A 24,357-nucleotide genomic window follows, 5' to 3' on the forward strand; every position below is an offset into this window, starting at 1 on the left:
AAAAGGGTCTCACTCTAAAACTGTGGCTGTTCTGGCCTCATTATGTTGCCCAGGCTGGACAGAAATCCACCTGCCTCTGCCTCCCAAGTGTTGTGGTTAAAGGTTTGTGCCACTGACTCTTGGCCGACCTTGGGATCTTCGATGTTGAATGACAGTAACGAGTTGGCCAATTTTGTGATTGCCAGTTCTAGAAGCACCGTGCTGGAGAAGGTGACTAGACTTTTAGTAGTGTTAGCATCCTGTTCCTGGGGAGTACTGGTCAGATTCCAAGTTCTCATTATTTCTTCATTATCATGCCTTCTCTGATGTCCTGTCATAATACCTCTTCTCATTTTTTGGATTAGAAAGGTATCATAAATATTTTACACAAAAGTCCTGGGATCTTTTTTATCTCGAGATCTTAAGAAAACCCAGAGCCATTTTTGTTCTAATTATAGAAATAAAACAAAGTTATTGTCCTGTTCTCTGTCTCAACGTATTCGATTAGCTTAATTTAATGTCCTGCAAACACACTTAGCAAATGTTTTTCTCGGTTCATGTGCGAACTTACTGATTTACTTAACAAATCAATTGATCGCTTTAGTTGATGCCTATGTCCTCTGTGTGCATGAGGAGAACAGGGATCTTTCTGTCAAGGTTCTGTTTAATGTGTAGAGCCTGAAGCTAAGTTTGTGTAGAACACGCAGTACTCAGTAAACATTGACTGAATACAGCATGAAGAGTAATAGGTAACTTCATGATTTAGGGAGGAGTAAATGGAGGAAAACAAGTGCTAGGGATAAACCCTGTAGCATTTAAAATATACTTGTTAAGTGTGAATATTGCCTGTAGGGAGGTGCTGTGCTTGTTCAATGGCCCAGTGGTGCACATCTGGAAAAAAAAAAAACCCAACCAGGCGAGCTGGAACGCACAGACGGGACTCTCGGCGTCTGTCTTTGAAAGCTGCTTTTATTCCTTGATCCTAAAACATTTTCAAATCACGAAGGTCTCTTGATGTTGGCTCCAAAGGTCCTGGGAAATTTGAGGGGAGTGTAATATTTATTTAGTCCTTGTTAATGTAGAACATCAGAAGCATCAGAAATTTAGTGTGTTGTCTCTTCAGAACACCTTACTCGGCAAGTTGACTAATGCTTGCCTTCTCACAGGGGTGCACTAATGCTTGCCTTCTCACAGTGGTGCACCTAATGCTTGCCTTCTCACAGGGGTGCACCTAATGCTTGCCTTCTCACAGGGGTGCACCCTGTGGAGCAGCATCTCTGTTCTGTTCTCTTGGTGCTCATTGTCATACTCCTGGGCCTTTAGTCTTTTTAAAAAAATTTTATTGGATATTTTTGTAATTTATATTTCAAATGTTATTCCCTTTCCCATTTTCCCAGACATAAGCCCACCAATCCCATCTCCCTCCCCTTCTTCTATAAGGGTGTTCCCCTCTCCATCTGCCTCCCCTCCCCACCCCTGACATTCCCCTACACTGGGGGTCCAACCTTGGCAGGACCAAGGGCTTCTCCTTCCATTGGTGCCCAGTAAAGCCACCCTTTGCTACCTATGAGGTTGGAGCCCAGGGTCAGTCCATGCATAGTCTTTGGGTAGTGGCTTAGTCCCAGGAAGCTCTGGTTGGTTGGCATTGTTGTTCTTATGGGGTCTCAAGCCCCTTCAAGCTCTTTCAGTTCTTTCTCTGATTCCTTCAATGGGGGTCCCGTTCTCAGTTCAGTGGCTTGCTGCTGGCATTTGCCTCTGTATTTGCTGTATTCTGGCTGTGTCTCTCGGGAGCGATCTACATCCGGTTCCTGTTGGCCTGCTCTTCTTTGCTTCATCCATCTTATCTAGTCTTGGTGGCTGTATGTATATGGGGCACATGTGGGGCAGGCTTTTGTATCTTTTGTGGCCTCCTGTTTTTCTTTAAGGTAGGGACATTGCTTTGTTACAAATTCTTTACTCGTGTATGAGTTTACCTTCACTAATCTCCTGTGTCTACTCAGAGTCCCTCAGGTGGTGACTGCAGGCAAGCATTGTCAATGTTCCAATGACCCATATGTCTTCTTTATAGGCACTACCTTTGGCTCTGATTTTTCATTTGTTCTGATACCACCGTCTTCTGTTTGTGTGTTTTACTTCCATTTTGGTTGGCCAGTTCCCTCTTTTTGGGATTGTCTGTATCAGATTTATCATGAGGAGACATGATGGTAACATTACCACACACATTGCTGTCTGTGTATGAACAGAATCGTGAGTGTTCAGTGGCCAACCACTGATAGACTAGAGAAATTCCATGACTGGCCAATGGGCCAAGCTCCCAGTTGTTAGTTACGCAGTGATTTATGGATTAAGGAACAGCAAATTAACACTTTATACAACCACAGCTACTACACTGTGTTAACTGATGTTAACTGAAATGTGAAGTGCACTGTTGAGTGACTAGTGTTATTTAAGGAGGACTGTGGAAACTGTAAGATAGGTTTATTGGTATGAGTGAAAATAGGGCTGTCTACACCCTAGGCTTTAACTTGTAGTATAGAAAAATTATTAAAGTAGGATTAGTTTTTCCCTATGATATTTTCCACTTACATTTATGTGGTTTGCATGCATGAACCGGCAGTCTTTCCTTCATGTTTTATTTTAATGATATTTCAATGGCAATGCCTGCAAGAAGACTTTCACTTTCTTCGCTTCTCTGGTCGTGAGTTGGTGCATAGATTTCTGCACATGTGTGCTCCTGTATTTGAGGGGGTGTATGGAGGTGAGAGGTTGGCATTGAGTTGCATTCGTCAACTGTGCCTCCGTCTTAATTTTTGATGGGGTAGCTCAGTAAGTCCTGGATTTCCTGCTTTGGGCAGATTGGCTGGCCAGCAATCCCCCAAGATCTGCCCATCTTCACATGCCAGCACTAGAGTTCCAGATAAGGTACTACCACTCGCAGATTTTTATATGGGTGTCGGAGGTGCAAACTCAGTGCCTTATGCTTGTGCTGCAAGAATTTGACCTACTGAGTATCTCCCTAGCCTTGTTTTTTTTTCCTAATGAAAAAATGCAGGGCACCGAATTGCAGCTCCTGAACATGGTAGGTAAGAACCCTACATCTGAGTCATATCAGCAGCCCCTTCCACTCCATAATTTATGCCTACATGGTATCTTGTATATTTGTGCCACCCTTTATTTAACCAATCCTCTTTTCTTGATATTTAGGATTTAAAATTTTCTCAATTATAAACAATGTGATCGATTTTACACTAAAATCTTTGAGATAACTTACATTTTTAAATGAATGTAATTTTAGTAGAAGAACTTCTGGCCAATAAAATATGCTTTTAAGACATTTTCATACATTTCTAAATTTCCCTTTAGAGAGATTTCGGCTCATGATTCTACTAACAACCAACATCTGGAGATGTTATTGCAAGATTCCTATATACTGGCTGATGTTATTACTTTCCATCTTTTTTGTTTTAATAGATGAAACTCCTTTTTTTATTTAATAATAGGCTTTTGTTACTGGGTTGACTATTTGTGAGTTTATTTGTAGCAATTAAATTTTGGTTGAAGCTATCTTAGTCTGTCTCATAGTTCTATAGATTTCAGGTGGTAGGGACTTGTGTGTTTTTCTAGGCTCTTTGGCATGCATATTTCTGCATATATATATATATGTATATATATACACACATATATATGTTCTTCAGTGTATGATATGTATGGGTTTTGTTCTCTCATGGATTTGCCATTCTTGGTTTTAGTCAGGCATTTGGAAGTATGCATGAGCCTTACTTTTGTAATGTGACCTTCAAGGGCTCCTCTTTCTTTTCTCTCTAAAGAGACTAACTCACAATGTGGGTGAAATTCTAGTTAATTTTTCATTACACGATTTCAGGAGACGGGGTCAAAAGGAGCTAGTAGGGCATTCAATTATGTGCTTAAGTGTGTTGGAAAATGTTCTCCCCGCCCCCTCTCAGGTGTACAATATTTTACTTGGGCTTGTTTTTCAAGTGCACTGAAGTGGGACTAAACATTTTTGGATACTGCCATTATGTGAAGAAGAGATCCCATCTCGTTAAATATTCCTTCATCAGCTTCACAGTTACCCAGTCACGGGCAGCGAACAGCCTGCGAGGGCAGAGGGAGGGCAGGTGGTTGGCCTGAAGAATCTCAGGATTGGGGTGCTCCGTTGTCCCTCCCATTGCTGCTTGAAGAAGTGATTGGTCCAAACTGATTCCTGTCTCATAATCTCGCACTGGTCATAAGTGAGGAGGAGGGGAAGTCATGAGGTTGAACCTTAGCTCATCCGAGGGCTCAAGGGTCTTCCTCATAAACCACAGACTTCTGTCCTTTCGGAAGGGGTGGAGAGCCGAGACACGGTTTGGCTCCCAGGCACAGAGAGAGGAGGCTCTGATCTGTTCAGATAAAGGATGTCCACTGAAAATGTGGAAGGGAAGCCCAATAGTCTTGGGGAGAGAGGAAGAGCCCGAAGCTCCACTTTCCTCAGGGTTTTCCAGCCAATGTTTAACCACAGTATTTTCACTTCTGCAGTCTCCCCGGCCGCAGAACGTATCCGATTCATCTTGGGAGAGGAAGATGACAGCCCAGCACCTCCTCAGCTCTTCACGGAACTCGATGAGCTGCTGGCTGTGGATGGACAGGAGATGGAATGGAAGGAGACAGCCAGGTGAGACATGGCTGGATCGAGTGAGTGCAGCGCTGGCCTGGGGGAAGCAAGCGGAGAGCAAATGGATGGGCCTTGGGTGCTGCCTCTCGAGCTTCAGCATCAGGTGGCTGACTCGGGTGATGCTGCATCAAAGAAACGGGTGTTCTCTCTGCCCTCTGTCCTTGTACGTTGACGTGGATGCATGGCGTCTCTTTTTCACTGCTGGAGCATGTTTTACTAACAAGGGCTCTAGGAACTTGACTTTTGTTGACAAAGGCGTCAACCTCAACTTACATACTATTTAATGGTAAAGCAGAAGGGCGATAATAAACTCGAGCACCCAAAGGCAGTGGCCAAGAAACATTTCTACACATCTCTCCATGCACACATATCTCTGTGATCCCTGTGTAACATTGTCTGTTCCCGGGGAGAAAGGTTCCGGGTGGGGGGGAACAATTATGGCTCTAAGACAAAGATGGTGTAATTTCAGGTAAAGAGCCTGGCACCTTCTAAGTCTCCAGCTGAAAGCTGAACTTGGAAGTCAGACACCTCAGTTTCGTTCTCTACTCTGTTCCCTTCTAGCTACATGGCCTTGTGTGTTAATAGAATGAATGATAGCACTTATACCATATGATTTGAATACACACATGTAAAATATATACTATATAGATATAGTATTCTATGCCATGTACAATCATAAAATTAGTATTTACGTGGACATAATTTGTGCATTGTTCAATACTTTGCAAGTTTCTGAGATTTAAGGAGTCACATCAGAGATTTTCTCGTCACAGGAATTCAGTTACATACTCTAGACTAATTCCTCTGCAACATGTAGTCACCCTTTGCAGGATGCACCTTGAGTCCACAAGGATCCTGGAGCAAAGGCTCTTTCTGACTTCCTGGTTCCCTTTGTTCCTTTACGGAATGAGGCTCACACTATCACGGCTTAGGAGGTCTTAGTCTACTGTTGTCACTGCCGTCCATTAGATAGCTCAGCACACTTTTTACTCTTCCCATGCCTCAGTCTCTAACTCTGCCAAGAGAGGGTCTTACAGGATTCCCTGTTCTTCAGCACCACACATCGTTTCTTGCTCTAGAAGTTTCTTCCCGTGTGTACATTGGTGTAGTCAGTAGTGCCTCTAATGTTTCCTTTGATTATTCTTTTTGTGTTGAAATATTTGTTAAGAATTACCATTGGCTAGAACACAGGGGCAGCTTTGTGTGTTTGTTTCGTGCCAAATATTGACTATCCTTTAATTTACGTGACCCCTGCTCTCGGCAAGGTGAAGAAGTAAATCCACACTGCGTGCAGCTCAATGTTGACTGAAATGCTTATACTATTTCTAGTTTCGTTTCATTTCGGTCCATGGAGGGTGCCAAGTAGTCACTCTGTAGCTCAGGTTGGCCTTGAACTCATGGCAATTCTCCTGCTTCAGTCTCTTCAATACTGACATTACAGGATTGAGTTAGAATACTTGGTCATGTAGGATTCTAAAGACGAAGATAACCTTATGTTCTTAGCGTCTTTAAAATATGTTTTATGGAAGTTATTTACCATTCTGGTGTTGCATATTCTAGAGGGGAAGGGTGTTGGGAAGCTGACCAGGGAGAAAACAAAATAACTTCTATTTAGGGATCATCCCATTATTATTAACTACATTTCTGATATTATTGTTTTCCTCATTATATAAATTCAGTTAGCCAGAGGCAGAGTACCACCCTGTCCTTCTGCTTCCTACGTTTTTTCATAGCCTTGAAATGCTAGGGTCATAAACGATTCTCATAAACATGTGTTGAATATGTTACTAGCAGAGAGACTTTGATTTTTTTTTTCAGCTAACGTACAAATTAATAGTTTTTGTTATGACATTCTCATACTTACATCTAATTGTATTTTGTTACACAGCTACACAGCAAGTCTTTTGAACGTAATAGTTATCATCTCTTTCTGCTGGGTGGGACAGAGTGGAGGTAACCCAGCACATCAGTGCTAAAGCTCAAGAGGGGGAGCACGCTTCTAATTTTGAACTATTTCATGACTCTGCTGATGGCATCACACTTCCGTCTCTACACTTCCTTCCTTATTTAACTGGCATGGAGTAATTGGAGGGCGATTAGCAGTCATATAATTAATATATCCAGACCCATTGTTCCTTCATATTTCTCCATCTCCATGTGTAATTTCATTCTCGTGGACCCTCCAGTCAGGACACCCGGGTCTTCCTTTCCTTCTACCTTACTTACGCCTGTCTTCTGATCAGTGGATCTGACTTTCTGCAGTACTCAGAGGTTTCAGCATCTCATCACACTTCCTGTCCAATACTGCCTTAGGTCTGGTTCAGGATTTCTGCATCTCCTATTTAAATGACCAGAAAAACCTCCAATGAATTGGTCCTTACATGTGCATATTTTATGTACATACCCTTCACCCTAAGATACTTGAATAGCCTTCTGTGTCTTCCTCTAGTCCAGCCTGCTAGAGCTCCAGTGGTCAGTTTGAGGGACTCTGTATTTGCCACACCCTTGTCCCACAGACACCCCTCACTTACCTACACGACCGACTCCTACATGAGCAGACTTTTGAGTTGAAACATCACCTATACCTCTTATCCCAGGTCCTCTATTATATTTTTGACCTCTGACTTCTCATTATTTAGCACATTGTTTACCTTGTTATCCTGTCTTTCTAGTAGATCTAAATCCCTGTGGGGGCAGGGTTTTCCCTTACCTTGGTCAGCAGCCTCATCCTTCTGCCTAGAACTACCTGCAGCACAGCCGTACTCAGGGATCAGGGATGATAACAGTGAATGTGCAGAGGAACATTCTTGGCTCTCAGTGTGCTGTCCCTTCTGATGTCTGTGGAATATTTAGATTTCCAGTGACCTGTACTTCTTGGGACACACACTGAATCTTTTTGTGGTGACATTTGACTTCCATCTGTGATGTGGATTTTTCCAGCCATGATAAAATTACCAACCCCTTATTGAAAGGTCTCAAACCTCATGGATGAATAAAACTGAAGACTATAAGCAGAGCTTTTTTTCATATGTGGTGGTATGGCATAGGAATTGTCTCTTCCTGCCTAGCAAACATACTTGACTTTTTTTCCCTTTCCTCTGAAATTCCCAGTTGATAGACGTTTTGTTCAGGCTGAGTATGGTAGGGCGCTGGTAACCCAGGGTCTCACACATGCTAAACAGAGGCCTTACCACTGAGGTACATGTGCCCTATGAAGCACTGGCGCTAGTGGACAGTTCTATTCTAAAGAGAAAAAATGCTCTAGACTTGTCAAAATAGATGTAGTTTCTGGTGTGGGCCTCAAACCAGTGCCATTCCTTTTTCCCTTTTAGGGTCCTGTACTTTTCAGGTGACTGATGATTTTATTTAAATAAGAATAGTCTACAAAGAGCTTTGGCATTACTGTGGTTTGAGTCCCACTTTGAGAATTTTCATTTGGTTCTACTTCTCAAACAATGAAAATGTTTTCAGTCCCTTCGGTTCTGGGATAGCAGGAATGAAATACTACCAGCAGGAGAAGCCTGTACTTAAGTGGGATTTAAAGTGGTGGTCAACTTTGTCCTCCTCTTTTGCATATTTTTCCCATTCTGTCTTTCCTATAAGATAAGGTAGAACTTTGGAATTTCCAGTGGCTTTTCCAAAATGGTGCACAAGCTGGAGACCGTGCAAGGGTGGACTTCGCATGTTTGATGAGGGTGTCTGACTGATGGAGAGACAGCGTTAGTCTTTCTAAAGATCACTTTCAGGATCTGTAGTCATTAGTAAAAAATAACATTGAGGAAGACTGCAGTAATCAAATGGAATCAGTTGAAATGGGTGAGGAAGAAGTCTGCACTGTAATCCATTAAAGTAATCTGAGCTGAATGGCCCGTGTCTATGACCTATAAGTACTTGAGAGATAGAATCAGGAGAATCAGAAGTTCATGGCTACGAAACAGGTTTGAAGCCAGGCTGGGATATATGAGATCATGTCCCAAAGTGAAGTAAAACAAAACCAAACCGAAATCAGAACAAACACGAACCTATTAGAATTAGTTCTCAGGTGCCCAACACACACAGATTAAGAAGTAGCCCCTAGTCTTGCTTGGATGATGGTCCAAAGTCACAAGGAAGGGATGGAGTTTTCTTTCTTCTCCCACTTCCTCAGGTCAATTAGCTCTTCCAAGGTAGTCTCCCTAGTTTCCTTTCCCCCTCAGTGGAGTTTCAGTGTCCAGAGCCGCACACCATCACTATTGCCTGAATAAATGTCAAAGATCATCAACACCGTGTAATCGAACCTGCACTGCCAATCCTGCTGTAGAAGAAAGCCGTCAAGCGTTAGCCAACAAAGGAAAAGGGCACTGGCGTGTCATGTCCAGGAACACAACGCACACTAACGTTTATTTGTGTTTGTGCTGGGCATGCTGACCCAGATCACCTCTGGGGAACCTCTTTTAAGGTCATGGCCACAGCACAACAGCTTACACTTTACACTGTGAGTTTGCCATCATCGTACCCTACAGTTCTTTGGCCTTTCTCTACCAGATTACTCTGGGAAATTCCTCCTTGGACCAAATTTCTTTTCTTTTTTTTCTTTCTGTAAGTAGATTATTTAGGGAATCCAATCACCCTTGTAATTAGACATCGTTATATCTAGGTAATTATATGCAATACTTAACAACAGTTGATCTAGAAATTATGAATTCTATTTAAAACAGCATCTATCCCAGGCATATACTAGCATTGACTTCTTTTATGTACGATGAATTTATTTTTTGACGAGCAAGAAATTCATGATTGTTACATTGGTAGTTTTACACAGTTGGATTGTATTCTAGTACAAAGGTCACGAGGATTTTCCGCTATGAAACTGGCAGGTTTTAAAGTTAGAGGTCTTGCCTTTACTTAATTATATTTAATCATATGATTGGAAAGTTGCAAAATTTAGTGATTCCCAGTGGGCCTTCTGTTTCTTCAACAAGTGAGCAAAGTGCTCTGTGGTTGGCAGCCACTCAAAGTGTATTAAGCTGGGGAGTACTCGATCATTATTCTTCTAAGACCTTGGGATAAATAAAATTCACCTAATAAACCGCTCATCCAAGGGTACGACTATTTTATAATCACAAGCGTTTAAAAAGTCAACTTCTGAGATTAATTTTCCCGTAGCGTGTCACACACTGAAACAAGAGAAAGACCGTGTAGATTCATAGTTATTGCGAAGGGTCGATGGTGGCTTTCAGTACACGCCACAGGGAAAGTGCCTGGTTTTTTTTAAAAACATAATTACATGGGTCGAAAGCACCTTTGCAGAATTTCTGGCGCTTGGATAGTCTGAACTTTGGTCTTTCTCCCTTAGCCTTCTTTTTAATGGATGTTGATTTGAGTTGAGGAGGGTTGGCACTTTGTTCGTCAAGTTTGTCCTTGATGTTCGAGGAGCACGGACAGAGCATGCTCCCGCTCTGGGATGAAAACGATCTGCAGTAAATATAAATGGGCGAAGTGATATAGCCATCGCTGAACAAGTAGAGCAGTAGATTCATTTGGTCGGCACCACGCCAATGTCCATGCTGTTAGCTATGCCGTAGACCATCATCGGAGCATTCAATATTAATGGAAGCTGAAGTGCAATGGATGCTAAAGTTAGCCATGAGATAGCATCCGTCCTTAGGAATTGACCGAACTGTATATAGTGGGCTATCGGTGAAACTTCACTTCCTTTCCTTACGGTAATCTTGACCTGCAGGGTAGGTGGGATCCATCAGGGTGAGCAGTGCTCTTCTTAAAGTCCAGCCCAGTTGGAATTTATGATTCTTTTTTAAAATTTACATTTATTTATTTATTTATTTATTTATTTATTTATGGAATTTATGATTCTTATTGCTCTCGAAGAACTTACCCTGATTCCTGCCTTAATTACGTCAGTTAGTTACCAGCAATATATCCTGCAGAGAGCATTATAGGAAAGGCCAGAAGGAGATTCAGTGGATTATGCTCCCTTTGGAAAAGTTTCTTAAGCTTACATTGCTTAGCTAATCGAGCACTGTCTTGGCCTATTCAGGCTGACTGACAGAATACCATAAACGAAATCTCTTACACGCAGTAGAAACTTGCTTCTCCTTGTTCTGGAGAATGTAAAGTCCAAGACTGGGCTCAGCGCATTGACTCACAGACAGTTGTGGGGACAATGTGCTCTTGATGGTACTTCCTAGTTGCAAAAGGTCTTGCCATGGGTACTAGAATTACAACATAGAAAGCTGGGTATGCTGACTTTACCTATAATCCTAGCACATGGAGGACTGAGGCAGGAGGATTGCCATAAGTTCAAGGGTAGGCTGGACTACAGAGTAAGAATATCTCAAAAATTCAACCTGACAACTACCCCAAACCCAAACCCCTAAAAGTTTAACAAAATATTATAAAATATTATTTTTTAGTGTGTGTGTGTGTGTGTGTGTGTGTATGTGTGTGTGTGTGTGTATGTATGTATGTATATATGCATGTATGTGACTGAAATGATTAGTTCTCATTCAAGCTATACAGATGGACAGCAACTGATAAACAGAAACTCATTTAAGAAAGATAAAGGACTTGCCCCTGGGATGGCTGTCAGGTTGGGGCAGTCATTGGTTGGCCATTCCTTTAGTTTCTGCTCCATCTTTGTCCCTGAATTTCTTGTAGAAAGGAGAAATTTTTGGCTGTAAGTTTTGTTTTTTGCTTTATTTTTATTCTTTATTTTTTGGGGGGGTTGTAAATTTTGTAGGTAGAGTTTTGCCTTTATCTCTCCACTGGGGGACCTGTCTGGCTACAGGAGTAGACACCTCAGGTTATATAACCCCACTTCTAGGAGTCTCAGCTAAAGTCATCCCTGTAGACCCCTTGGAGCCCTCCCCATGGTCTCTGGCACATCCTGAGGGCAGGAGAAGAAAGATACGGGAAATGAATGAAGCTGTCTGAAACATTTCACGTTACAGCTTCCAGATGACCCTTGTCATTTATCTTTGGCTTACATTCTGTTATCAAAGATTCTCAGCTATTGAGAATACTCTTAGAAATCCAGAACAGGTATCCACTCTATTTTCCATAGATGGTCTATTTCTGGGTAGCCCTGAGATCTGATACCATTTACCATGGAATCTTTCATCTTCTGGAGTCTGATCTGGAGCTATGGAGTAAGACAGATATAATTAAACTGTTCACAGAATAACTTAAAGATTCCGTGAGAAAGCAGGAGAAAGTGCTGCCCAAAAGTTAACAGCATCACAGTAATCATCTGATTGATTATGAAATAATCTGCTTTCCTTGTTTATTATTGGCTTGCTGATAGCCACGAAATATTGTAAGTGTGTGCTATAAAAATTGTCATTGACTTCTAGCTCCTTCTGTTTCTCTGGAAATTATTCCAACCAAAGATGAAGAAAATGTTAAGTCTAACAACACATATAGACAGGGGGGTCATGATAGAAGTTTCTCACTTTGTTTAGGGATGTTTCAATTACTTCTGTGGAAATAAACCAGGTTCAGTGTTGAAGTTTTAGAGTCTCTACAGTGATATTGCTGACCTTTAAACTTCTGTGTTATTTAAGGTATTGTTATTATTATAATTTTGAGGATTACATACCTGAGTATTGTATCTACACCAGCTTGCCTCTCCTTCCCCTCTTTGAGGCCTTCCAGTGCCCCCCTTACTTCATGACTTTTTTTTGTCTATGTTATTCCACTTAGCTTTGCTCACATGTACACTCGGTTAGAGCTGTGGCTTTCAAACTCTAGAGGTAAAAAGATCCACATTTAAAAGTCAAGACCTCTTGCTGGTTTTGCTGGGTAGAACACAGGGTAACGGGGCCTCTAGTCATTGAGAGGTTGGACATAGACGTTACCATTGACAGGGAGGAGCTGCCTGGCTTCCAGGGAGGGGCCTCCTGGGAGGAGTGTGGAGGTATATGGGAAAATGCTTTTGAGTCAATGAGCATTGGGTGTGATAAAAATCCTAAGCTTTTCTTTGACACGATGGCTGATCTCTTGATCTGTTTTCACTTATGGTCCGTGCAGGGAGCGTCTTTCCCCTCCCTGGGGGTTGATAAGAGTTCTATAAATAATACAGTGTGTAGCGCTTCCTCTGGTTTCCTCCGATGTCTGCCCTTTGTTCTCATCTGCAGTGAGTTAGGTGAGCGTTTAGCTTGTTCTAGGAAAATGTTTTTCAATCATTAAACCCTTGGGTGAGAAATGTAGGAAAACAAAACTTAACCCCGTCATTCCCGTTCCAGCATCCTTCAGAGGCTTGATGGGCAAGGCAGGTGAATGCTGGTGGCGCGGTAGGGATGCGTCCTGTTTCTTTGAGGTGCTTAGCAGAGTCTGTGTGCAGTGACACACGAATTATGAGGCTTCCAAATGTGTTTTTTTTCCTCCTCCAACTTAAAAAAAAAAGCTTTGCTTTCTCTGTTTTCAAAAATGTCTACACGTCTTTGCAAGCAGAAGCCGTGGGTGAGGGTTGTCTGTCCCAATGCAGAGGTTACTAGAGGACTGTCGTCCATCTCGGTGAATCTGTGGTCCACTGAGCTCACTCATTTTAAACATATGTGGAGCCTGGCTGGAAGGGTGACATTTCTATTAGCATCTCAGTGAGAGGCACATAATGCCAGCTGAGGCAGAGGCATCAGACATGGTAAAGCATGGACCTCATTAAGTATCAACAACTGGGCATTTTCCATTTGAGATAAACATTGCTTCCGTGTTGCTACTTAAACTAACCCACTCAAAAGGTCACAAAAGAATATTGGCAGAGATGGCTGGTTTTATAATTATAGGAACTTCCTACTTGGAGAAATTTTTTTAATTTATATTTTTTAAAAATTAACTGACTTATTTACATTCTAGTTGTTGCCCTTTCAGTCAGTTCCTCATCCCATTCCTCCTTCCCCTGGCCTCTGAGAGGGTGCTCCCACCAGGCCTCCTCTTCCCTGAGGCCTCAAGTCTCTAGAGGATTAAGTGCATCGTCTCCCACTGCCAGGGGCCTCTCACCACCTCTGTATGCTCCTGGTTGGTGGCTCAGTCTCTGGGAGCTTCCTGGGGTCTGAAAAGTTGAGACTGCTGGTCTTCCTATGGGGTCACCGTGTCCCCTTCAGCTTCTTCAAGCCTTCCCTTAAATTCAACAATAGGGGTCGCCGACTTTAGTCCAATAGTTGGGTATAAGTATGCCTTGTGTCTCCGTGAGCTGCAGTTGGGCCTCTCAGAGGACGGCCATGCCAGGCTCCAATCTGCAAGCACATCATAGCATCAGTAAGACCGTCAGACCTTAGTGCCTCCCCATGAGATAGATTCTAAGTTGGACCGGTCATTGAACCACCTCTCCTTCAGTCTTTTTTCCATTTTTGTCCCTGCAGTTCTTTTAGACAGGGACAATTCTGGGTCAGAAATGTTGACTGTGAGTTAGTAACCCTGTCCCTTCACTTGAGGCCCTGTCTATCTATGGTGTGTGTGTGTGTGGGGTGGTGGTGGTCTCTTTCCAATGTTGGGGATTGTGGTTAAGGTCACCCCCCATTGAATCCTGAGAGTCTCACCTCCCAGGTCTCTGGTATTTTCTAGAGGGTCCCCCCACCTCTCACCCCTTGGGGCTGCATATTTCCATTCATTCTCTTTGCTCTCTGGGCTTCTCTCCTGTCTGCCTTCCCCCAACCTCCACCAATCCCTGATCTTGCTCCCCTTTCCCCTTCCCCACCCCTCTCCTACCCAGGTCCCTCCCTCCCTCTGCCACCCATGATTATTTCCTTCCCCCATCTCATCCAAAAGTCACTTAGGAATTCATTTTTACTGATTTCCTGGTTATACGGGGGAGGGTGGTGATGGTGGTAGAGGTCACTTGGACTCTGTTGGTCCATTTTGTGTTTTCTTTTTTGAGAGAAAGTGACCTGGTGGTTGGATTCCTGGCAGTGACAGAGTCGATGAGTCAGTAAGCTATCGAGGCGGCACAGAGAGGAGACATCATGGAAGTGCTGGTCAGGGATGTGGGCAGGGGTCAGAGCCGCCTTCAGGGAAGGTTGCAGTTCTTTAATTGTTTCTCCCTGATTTCATCTTCCTAGGTGGATTAAGTTTGAAGAGAAAGTGGAACAGGGTGGGGAGCGATGGAGCAAACCCCATGTGGCCACCTTGTCCCTGCACAGCTTGTTTGAGCTGAGGACATGTATGGAGAAAGGATCCATCATGCTTGACCGGGAGGCCTCCTCTCTCCCACAGCTGGTGGGTGAGTATGCCACTTCAGGCTCCTCCTACCGTTCAGGAATGCCCCTCAATGCAGAAGCCCGCTAGGGTAAGCAGGGTTGAGCATTCTCTAAAACACCGGTTCTTAGAGTCTTGTGCCATGAAATGAGCGACTTACAAACGATTTGACAGATATCAAGAAACGTAGCATTAAGAAATAAGACCCGTCTTTGGTTTGGTCATTTCTATTATTTTGGAATACTTAGATTGATTTTTTTTCCAAATTTGTTTATCAATCTTTGCAATTTTGTGCTTTTTCTTTTTTAAAAAATCCTTCATATTTTGTAACGTCGAAGATTGCATTTAATATGCAATCCGCACATTAGTTTCTCTATTTGTTAGTGTGTACGGTGAACGTTTTTGGTATAGACTTGTGTCTATGTGGGATCGTTCGTGTGTGTGTGTGTGTGTGTGTGTGTGTGTGTGTGTGAATGGGTTGATGTGTATGCTTCTGTGCATGTATGTATGTTTCTGTGGATGCCAGGATGCCAGAGTAAACCATGGTTTTATTTCTTGGGAACCCATTCCTTGCTTTCTGAGACAGTATCTCTCCCTGACAGGAGCTCACTCAGTAGACTCGGTATGGTGGCCACCATGCCTGTTTTTTTTTTTTTTTTTATTAACATAAATTCTAGGCATTGGACTCAGGTCCTCAAGCTTGCATGGCGGTTATTTGCATATCGAGCCATTACCTCACCCCAGATTAATATTCTGGCTAAAGAGCCTTCTCACCCTCCTATATCAACTGGCTCTCTGGACGTTAGGGTTTGAGAACTCTTTGACCTTAGATGTTTCACTGGGCTTTTCTGCTCCTCAGTTACACTTTGTTCAAAACAGAGCTTCACATCTTACAGGAGGATGAAAATATTCCACTTCCCTGGGCTGCTGTGAGGGGAGGTGCGTGTCAAGCCATTTAGCTGTGTGTGGAAAATGCTGTGGGGCAGGATGCCAGCATTAGGGCCCCATCGGCTAGTGACTGAGTGACTGAGGTTACATTGGTGTAGAGGGTCTTGCCTAACACCAGAGCTTATGGAATTTCTCTGCATGAAATGTCACCATTTATTCCTTCCATTGAGTTTGTGTTTTGTTCTCTCTGATACTAAAAAAAAATATCTCTGGGAGTAGTTTGTTTCCTGTGACACCAAGCGGTACCAGCAAAGAAATGCTGGGATCCCAGTGGGCAGCTTTAACTCAAGACTTCTGTCAGTATAGATGATCATGGTCAGAACACAGTCATGGAGTCTTGGTTCCTCTTCTGTGGAAGCACTATTAAGGGCACATGTCTGGGTTTCCTTTCCTGATGCCGTGATTAATACTTTGATTAAAGGAGCTTAGTGGAGAGGTATATTTTAGGTCATGATTCCCGGTTATAGTCTATCACAGCTGGAAAGTCAATGAGGCAGGAGTCTGAGAGAATGGGTCACGATACAGCCATCTTCAGCGACAGAGGTCCAGGGGTGCATGGATGCTTGAGCTCAGCCTGACTTCTTTTTATCTAATCCAGGACCCAATCCTCAGAATGGCACTGTGTGCTTTGGGCTGGGACTTCTCACATCAACGAACATAATAGAGACCATCAACCACAGACTTATCAATCCACAGGCCAAGTTAATCACTATGGGTCCTGCTGGAGATGCCCGTTCTAATTGATTCTTGATTGTGTCATGTTGTCAATTGGAACTGTCACAGTGTACCTTTTGAAGCTGTTAGGAGAATTAAGTAAGATCATCTTCAGACTTGCTAGGTTCGTACTTTTACCCTAGTGTCATTAGCTGTCTAGATTTCCCTACATATCACCTACTAGACAACTATGTGAAGTCCAAAGACTATTGACTGAAGAGATGGAAGTAGGGGAATATCCATTCATTCTTTTTATTGATTGATTGATTGATGATTGATTGGCTTTTGCCGGTCTCAGAGCTGATCACCAGGGTGATGAAAGTTTTAGACCTGAACTTCTCTGCAAACCTGTCTTTGTGCTCTCAGTCCCGTACTGAACTACCTTACAGAGTTCCTGGTCTCCAGCAACCCTCTCACTGTGTGTACATGGCAGAAGACAGAGTCCGCATTAAATCAGAGCTTCGTTAGCCAATGACCAAAAGGGGAAGCTCTGACATTTGCCTCATGTAAGAAAGATTAAGTGAGCACTTGATGTTCTTGCTTAATTTCCCATAACTTTTCTTTTTTATTATTATCAGCTGCGGAGTCTTTTCTAACCTCCATGAATTTACTTTGAACATTGTCATTCTGTGTTAAAATTAGACATCACTAGGTCACTTTGAGGTATCATCACTCGCTAATATGTTTGCTTCACAGCCCCTGGGGCAAGGAGGCAGAGTGCCAGGGCTGTCATTCTGGAGCTGATAATTCAGAAAAACAGTTCAGAGCAAACCATATATCATGAGCAAAAGAAAGGGAGGAAACCAAAGGCCAGCCGTGCAGAGGAGGGTAAACGAGGGTAACCTGATCACGGAACAAACATTCTGCAGAAGAATGCAAACCTGTGGAGGGTAAATGCGAACCACGGAAAACCTCTGCTCCGTTTTCAAGGACAGAAGGCAGCTCAGTGCCGTGAGGAGCTGTAAGGACTGGTTCATTTCTATGACAATCTTTTTCTAGCAGAGGATGAAGTAGGGATGCTAGGACCTGCATATGCTGGTAATTCTCACCTGGCAGTTACTCCTAAATACCATAATGAATTTTCTCCCAATAGGCCAATTTTCCTTCAGAAAATGGGGGGAAATAAGAGAAAGTGTAATTATATCCAACAAATACGAGGGTGATTCTCAGCCGTCTTTGTGGTCCACATGCTATTGGTCCTCAGCGTCTTCCTGAGAGGCAGGTCCTAGGCCATAGAACAGGGCCTAGGACAGGGCCCAAGTCAGGTTGAGGTGTCAAGTGTCGTTCTCACAATGACATCGGCTTACCTGGGGTTCTTTTCAGGACCTTGCTGTGCTTTTACCTTTTTTTTTCTTTTTTTCTTTTAAAGAATCCCTTCTGTATTTTAATAGAAAAATTGTCTTTGAAGCATTACAGAGGATAAGACATAATTTCCAGGGATTATTTTAATAGGTTTATTATTAGCATCTCCATTGTAATCTTACATTTAAAGAGTGTCACTCACATTCGAAGTCAAGTTCATGGAATTTTCTTCCACTCTTTTGTTTAAAAAAAAGCTGCAATCCATTTCAGGTATATAGCACAATGCGAACTGGATGAGAAAAATGTGGCTCTATTTTTGGAGCTCATTCATATACATTCATATATATATATATATATATATATATATATATATATATATATATATGCACCTGAGCTCTGTGTATTGGCAAATGTTTGAGTTCTGCTGTTTCTTGTTTTTTTCTTTCTTAAAAAAACACTTTATGGTTTCAAAATTTATATTTCTCATTCTTTCCAATTATAAGTTGATATATATCCATCCAAATATAATCCATAAATACTTTACTACGCAAGTAAAATTTTCCCTAATCTTACCACAGAAATAAAATGTTTCCTAATCTAATTTTGTCTATTTATTATGTCAACATTTTTTCTCATGCTCTGTTTATGTGCATGTCACTGTCTTGAAATGGAATTATGGTACTTCCGTGTGTGTGTGTGTGTGTGTGTGTGTGTGTGTGTGTGTGTGAATGCCTGCCCATGTGGAGGTTAGCGTAGGTTATCAGGTATCTTCTTCATCATTCTTTGTCTTATGGCCTTGGCTCAGCAGATAAGAGTGCTCCACAAGGATGGGGGCCTGAGTTCAAGTCCTGACGCTGATGTCAAACACCTGATATGGCTGTGCATGCCTAGAACCTGAGACAAGCTCCCTCCCTGAAGTCCCTCGAGTGCTCTGTGACAGTGAGGTTGCATGGCTACGGAGTTCATCAGGCCCATCTTGTCTACCTTGTAATCTGGGGTTCTAGACACGCACAGCCATGTGCATGTAATCTGGAGTTCTAGGCATGCACAGCCATGTCAGGTGTTTGGTATCAGTTTCAGGACTTGAACTCAGGCCCCTGCTCTTGTAGCACAAACACCCTTATCTGCTGAGCCATCTCTCCAGCCCCATGGTCCATCATTTTAATTGGTATTCTCTTAAAGATAAAAAAAACATAAATATCAATTTTCCCGTCATTCTATAAATAAACTGTAGTAGCTGTAAAATAGTAATTTGTTAGGCGTAAGGTGACCTTGAAGGTTTTATTATCAAGAAAAGTGGATTTTTTTGGTATAGTTTAGAAAAATTATTTGATTAGCACAGCATTCCAGTCGTAGAAAACTCAAAATTGCTGTGAGCATATTGAAAGACTTTTGGTATGTTTTTGCCAAATGTATCGGTCCACAGCGTCATCCTCAGGCCACGGCTATTGTATAGGTCTTTCACACCGTGATAGATAATTTTGACAGACCTAACAAATGTCTTAATTGGCTATGGCCACATACATTTATTTCCGTCATCTTCATTAATTTTGAAGTTAAGAACTATGTATTTGGCCCTGAGTGCCTTTTTCCCTAAAGACTCACCAGTCCTCTTAGTTTCTTTCCACAGCGTAGCCACCTTTCTGTTGGTTTGCACAAGCTTTGCAGACATCCCGTCTTCCCCTGCCTAGAGCTCGCTTTTTCAAACCTTTTGAGGCAGAGTCTAATGTGTAGCCCAGGCTTTGACTTCACGGACTCCATAGCTCAGGCAGCCAGGAAGTCACAATCCTGGCTTCCCTAGCATTGATGGGCTTGCTTCCTAAATGTAGAAAAATGCTGCATCTAATGGGGGGTAAATATAGATGTGCATCAGAAAGCATGCTTTTAGGTCCGGTTCTGCCTTTCTAGTTAGTCTGTGGGGGGAGTCAGTCACCTCTTCACCCCCTTTTCCTCACCTGTGTAACCAGAGCTGAACTGGAGGTCCTCTAGCTTCTTCTCATTTCTATTATCATCTAGACTCGGTATAGTTCCTCCCAGTTGGTCGTGTCTGTGGGATCCGAACACTGAGCACTTAATTTCGGTGTAGTTGTAAAAGTAACTGCCCCCACTTCCCTTTGGAAGGTTTTGCAGTTGGTGCTTAAAGAGAGCCTATTATGCGGGCCATTTTTTCTTTTCCTTTTTTATGGAAATGTACTGAAGGCCATAAGGCACACAGATGTTTTAACCTGTCTAACTAGTGATTTCCAGGCATTAGTAACACGAGGGCCGGCTGTGCATGCATATGCATTCGGAAGCCTTGCCAGGAAGGCTAGATAAGGAACTCTTTAATCCCGGATGCTGGCATCAGAACGCGTGTCTGATAACGCTTGCTGCCGACATGCTCTGGCTGTTTATTTTTGTGGTCCTTCTGTAAACGGACTTTCCACGTGGAGCGGGACTTGAAGGGAAAGTATAGGACTGTGTTCTGAAGGCACCTAATTACTTGACTGTGGGACAGAGGGCTAATTGTACTGCTAGGGGTCATTCTGAGCGTTTTCCTGAGTGCCGTTAAAAATACCCAAGCTGAAGGCCACTTTCAAATCAAAACACTCACAGGAGAAACTTCCTGTCTCCTCCAGGTCCCTTTCCAAATGGTTCACATTCTGCACATTTAGAGCATTTGTGCTGGGCAAATGCTGGAAAATTCTTGATTTAGTAGTCTCTGATTACCTTACAAATGGCTCCCTGTCCACTGTATAAATCGCTGGCTTCTAGATGTAGACAGTGAGACTGAGTACTCCCAGCAAAGCTGGACCAATGACAGCTTGGTGAGACGTCAGCAAGTTCCTGGGGACACCTGTATCATTTCTTCAAGGCAGGATTCCATAGGACTGACTGACTGTGGTCCCACCACCCATTGATTTTTTCTGTCAGACTTTCACATAAGAACAGGCATTTGCACTTCCCTACCCAAGTACTTTCTGGAAAGGAAGCTATACAGTGAGGTGTCCTGCCCTGCACATCACCCACAGGTTCTGTGATGGTTTCACTGTCTGTCTCACTCTGAGTGGAGGCAAATGTTAGAATAGGATACCCAGGCTTCCTTTATGTGCCTACATGTAAGAAAGAAGTCTTTTCTATTTTTTTCGATTTTTTTTTTGTCTAACAGCACATTTTGCAGATCAAAGTGAAGCAATCGTTGTTGCATGAGTGTGTGTGTGTGTGTGTGTGTGTGTGTGTGTGTGCGCGCACACGCGTGCACATGTGCATATGCATGCCTATGTCTGTATGCCTCTCTGTGTGTGTGATCACCTGTGTGTGTAGGCTAGAATTGCTGTTGGGTATCTTTTTTACTTTCTAGTCACCTTACTTTTTTGAGATAACATCTCTCACTGGACCTGGATTGCCTTTGAACTCCAGGGCTTTGCTTGGTTTCGCCACATTTCCTCCTGCAAGAGGACACAGGTGGATAACACTGCACCCAGCTTTTTATGTGGATGCTGTCTGAAGCCGTGCCCTCCTGCATGCACAGTAAAACACTTTATCCTTCACTGCCTGAGCCATCTCCCTAGTCCCCAAAGCCACTTTCTTTTTAAAGTTAAAACAGTAAAGAAGAGTAAATAGAAACTTTCTTTTTATAACTAGGATATTTAAACTTTCTCAAAAATAGTCAGGTTGTGTTTGAAATGATCTGTAGAATAGACTGGCGAGGTTTTAGTTGGCGTTGACCTCGGGAAGATTTAATCTGACATCTTTGAAAAGACTGGGGTATGTGTAATTTTATAGCTTAATCTTTTCTTCTCTGCCTGTTCAAAATGATCTGATATTGGAAAAGGCGTTTCAGAGAAAATATAACTTAGAAGAACTGGGGAAGATAGACTTTAATAATCACACTTCATGACTTTACAATGTTCAACGTCTCTTTTTATCATACGTTTGACATTTGTGATTAATCTAATGCAGGGCATAAAAATTCGAACGTTACTTTTTTTAAATTGAAAAATGCAAATTACTGACTAATCCTGTTACTCATAGAAACTGATTTAGGGGATTCACCACAGCTGGGATATTAAAAAAAAAAAAAAGACAGATTAAGACAATCCTACCTTTGTAAAGATCCAATTAATGCTAGAATAGTTATAATAGTATCATTAATGCCGGCCTCCTGTCCCTTCATATAAAGTAGGGATCTGGGGCTTTGGGAAGGAAGGCCTTGGTGTTAATCTGGTGGTGATGTCCACAAAGCTGCACAGTTTGGTGACTGACACTCGCTTCGCTTTGTTTTTGCATCAGAGATGATTGCAGACCACCAGATCGAGACAGGCCTCTTGAAACCGGACCTCAAGGATAAGGTCACCTATACGCTGCTGCGGAAACACCGGCATCAAACCAAGAAATCCAACCTTCGGTCCCTGGCTGACATTGGGAAGACAGTCTCCAGTGCAAGTAGGATGTTCAGCAACCCTGATAACGGTAAATGCAGAGCCGATGGCTGCTGCCCCATTCCTCCTTCCGCATCACCTCGCTCCATCTCTTCATACCCTGTCCCTATTACATATCTTTCCTCAAGTTCATCCGCCAGCGTCATTTCCTGATCCTTCTAATACGATTGGGCAGACGTGCGGTCTGGCTGGACGGGTTTCCCTGTTGCTGCGGTGACAAAGCCGCAGTGCCTTGCTTCTCCTTGTGGGTCTGTGCTGGTGGACTGAAACGGTTGACTCTTAACAACTGAGCGTTGCACACGGATCAGCAATGCAGAGACTAAGACCTCAGGGAATATGTGTTCAAGATGACTCCCAACAACTGGGAGGATCTCATTAGATAAGATAAATGCCTTGAAGTCTGGTATCACAACATTTTATTTTATCACAGCGTCCCATTTCTGATGGGAGCCAGTTGTCTAGGATACTGGCGATCCTCTTACCAGCGTCAATCCGTATTTTATTTTACCACTTGAACAGGTAGTTGATGTCGTGATAAGTAACAGCTGTATTCAGACGGCAAGGTAATTACCGAAGATGGGATATTCACTCGTTCTATACCAGTGGGACTGGCACTATGTTCTTGTGACATTTATTTGATTGCATTTACCACAGTTTCTTGCCAAGTGTCTATCTCATGTGTCTGTTTGTTGGGAGCAAATTTCATGTTTGGGTGCAGGCGGAGAAGAGGGACATACGTTCCGGTGAAGTGTGGGAGATGAGGTCGTGGTGGAGAGAGTAGAAGTAGGCGCTGGGTTGCTAGAACCTTCTCTAGTGTCCACCACCACATCTTCTTAGTGCCAAGAAAGGGAAGAAAGGGAGAGAGTCTGTAACCTTGTGCAGTCACATGTACGTCCATAATATTATAGAGTGTGATCTCGGGCAGAGGACAAGTTAAGGTGACTTTCTAAAGTGCATTTGACTCCAGTCATTCCATATCCAGAAATGTGATTTTTTTTCTCACTTGAATACTAAAAATCAATGATTTGAAGACACATTACTATAAACAAAATCTCATGGGTTTTAACCCAAAGTGTCTACGAAAATATTTAAGATATGAATGTTTTCAATAAAATACCTTCACAGGAGAGAGACTCAAATTTAGAGTACTGCTGATATAGTTTGGCGTTACTCAGAACAATGTGGCCTACCGAGAGATATTCAGCCTCATATGCCTGTTGACTTATTTTTGAAGAAAAGGTTTCTCAGTGACTGGCAGCGCCATCTCTTAAGCAGGTTGCTCTAACTCTGTTATAGACATTTTGTCCTAACCAGTGCCTGCATTTGCAATCTTGGCAGTTAAAGGTCAGTTTTTCCTTTTTATCTTAGGCAACAGTCCTCTTTCTCATATGAAGTGTGATTTCTAGGAGTTGGAGGTTTTGTTTGTTTGCTTTCAATCATGGAAGACCCTGTGGTAGGATACAGAAGTATGAAGATACAATGTTGCGGTAGACGGGGCTCGACTGTGACTGCCGGGCTGCTCTTTCCAGAGTGCTAAGCCATTTTCTCGTGCACCCCAACAGAGCAGAGACTAGAAACGGAGCCTCCGCAGCAGCCCATCTTTCGGAGAAGTTATTAAGATGTGAAGTATGATGAGGGATGGGCTGGGTTATTCACTCTTTCTTCAGCTCTTTGTCCTATTGGTAGATCTGGCATCTGAGAGGAAGTTGAACTTACCTTCCTGGTTCACCTCTCATTGGCTGTACATGCAGGGCAGAAAGCAAATGGGAAAGGGTAGGCAGTCCTTTTTCAGCTCTTCAAATGATCGGAGTACACCCTGCAGCATAGGATACGATTAGTTTGTTTCAAACGTGTTATTATTGGCCTCTGTGTTACCCAACCTATTAACTATCACAGGCGAGATTTGGCTTTCCAAGATCCTACAGCAGTGAGTTACATGTGCCTCCAAGGTACATGATCATAAATCATGGGCGAGGTGGCAAGTTCTTGGCTTTCTTCAGTTGCTCGCTCTTAACCTGCAAGTTTACACAGTTACTTTTATGTCTTGGGGCTTAATCACTTAATATGCTTAAGAACTATGCAATGTTCTTTGAATAAACATCTAAAGTATAAAATTATATATCCTTC

The 24,357-nt window shown here is 42.7% G+C and overlaps 1 protein-coding gene across 1 annotated transcript in view; it reads left to right on the forward strand.

The window, feature by feature from the left end:
- Slc4a4 (solute carrier family 4 member 4) overlaps positions 1-24,357 on the forward strand; it is a 331,652-nt gene that overhangs the window by 130,855 nt on the left and 176,440 nt on the right. Inside the window, exons 4-6 of the mRNA XM_032916131.1 lie at positions 4,519-4,654; positions 14,710-14,870; positions 22,082-22,261. Coding sequence (XP_032772022.1) covers positions 4,519-4,654; positions 14,710-14,870; positions 22,082-22,261 — 477 coding nt within the window. The remainder of the gene's footprint in view (positions 1-4,518; positions 4,655-14,709; positions 14,871-22,081; positions 22,262-24,357) is intronic.

Source organism: Rattus rattus, chromosome 11, assembly GCF_011064425.1.
Source record: "Rattus rattus isolate New Zealand chromosome 11, Rrattus_CSIRO_v1, whole genome shotgun sequence".
In the NCBI taxonomy this organism is placed as follows: domain Eukaryota; kingdom Metazoa; phylum Chordata; class Mammalia; order Rodentia; family Muridae; genus Rattus; species Rattus rattus.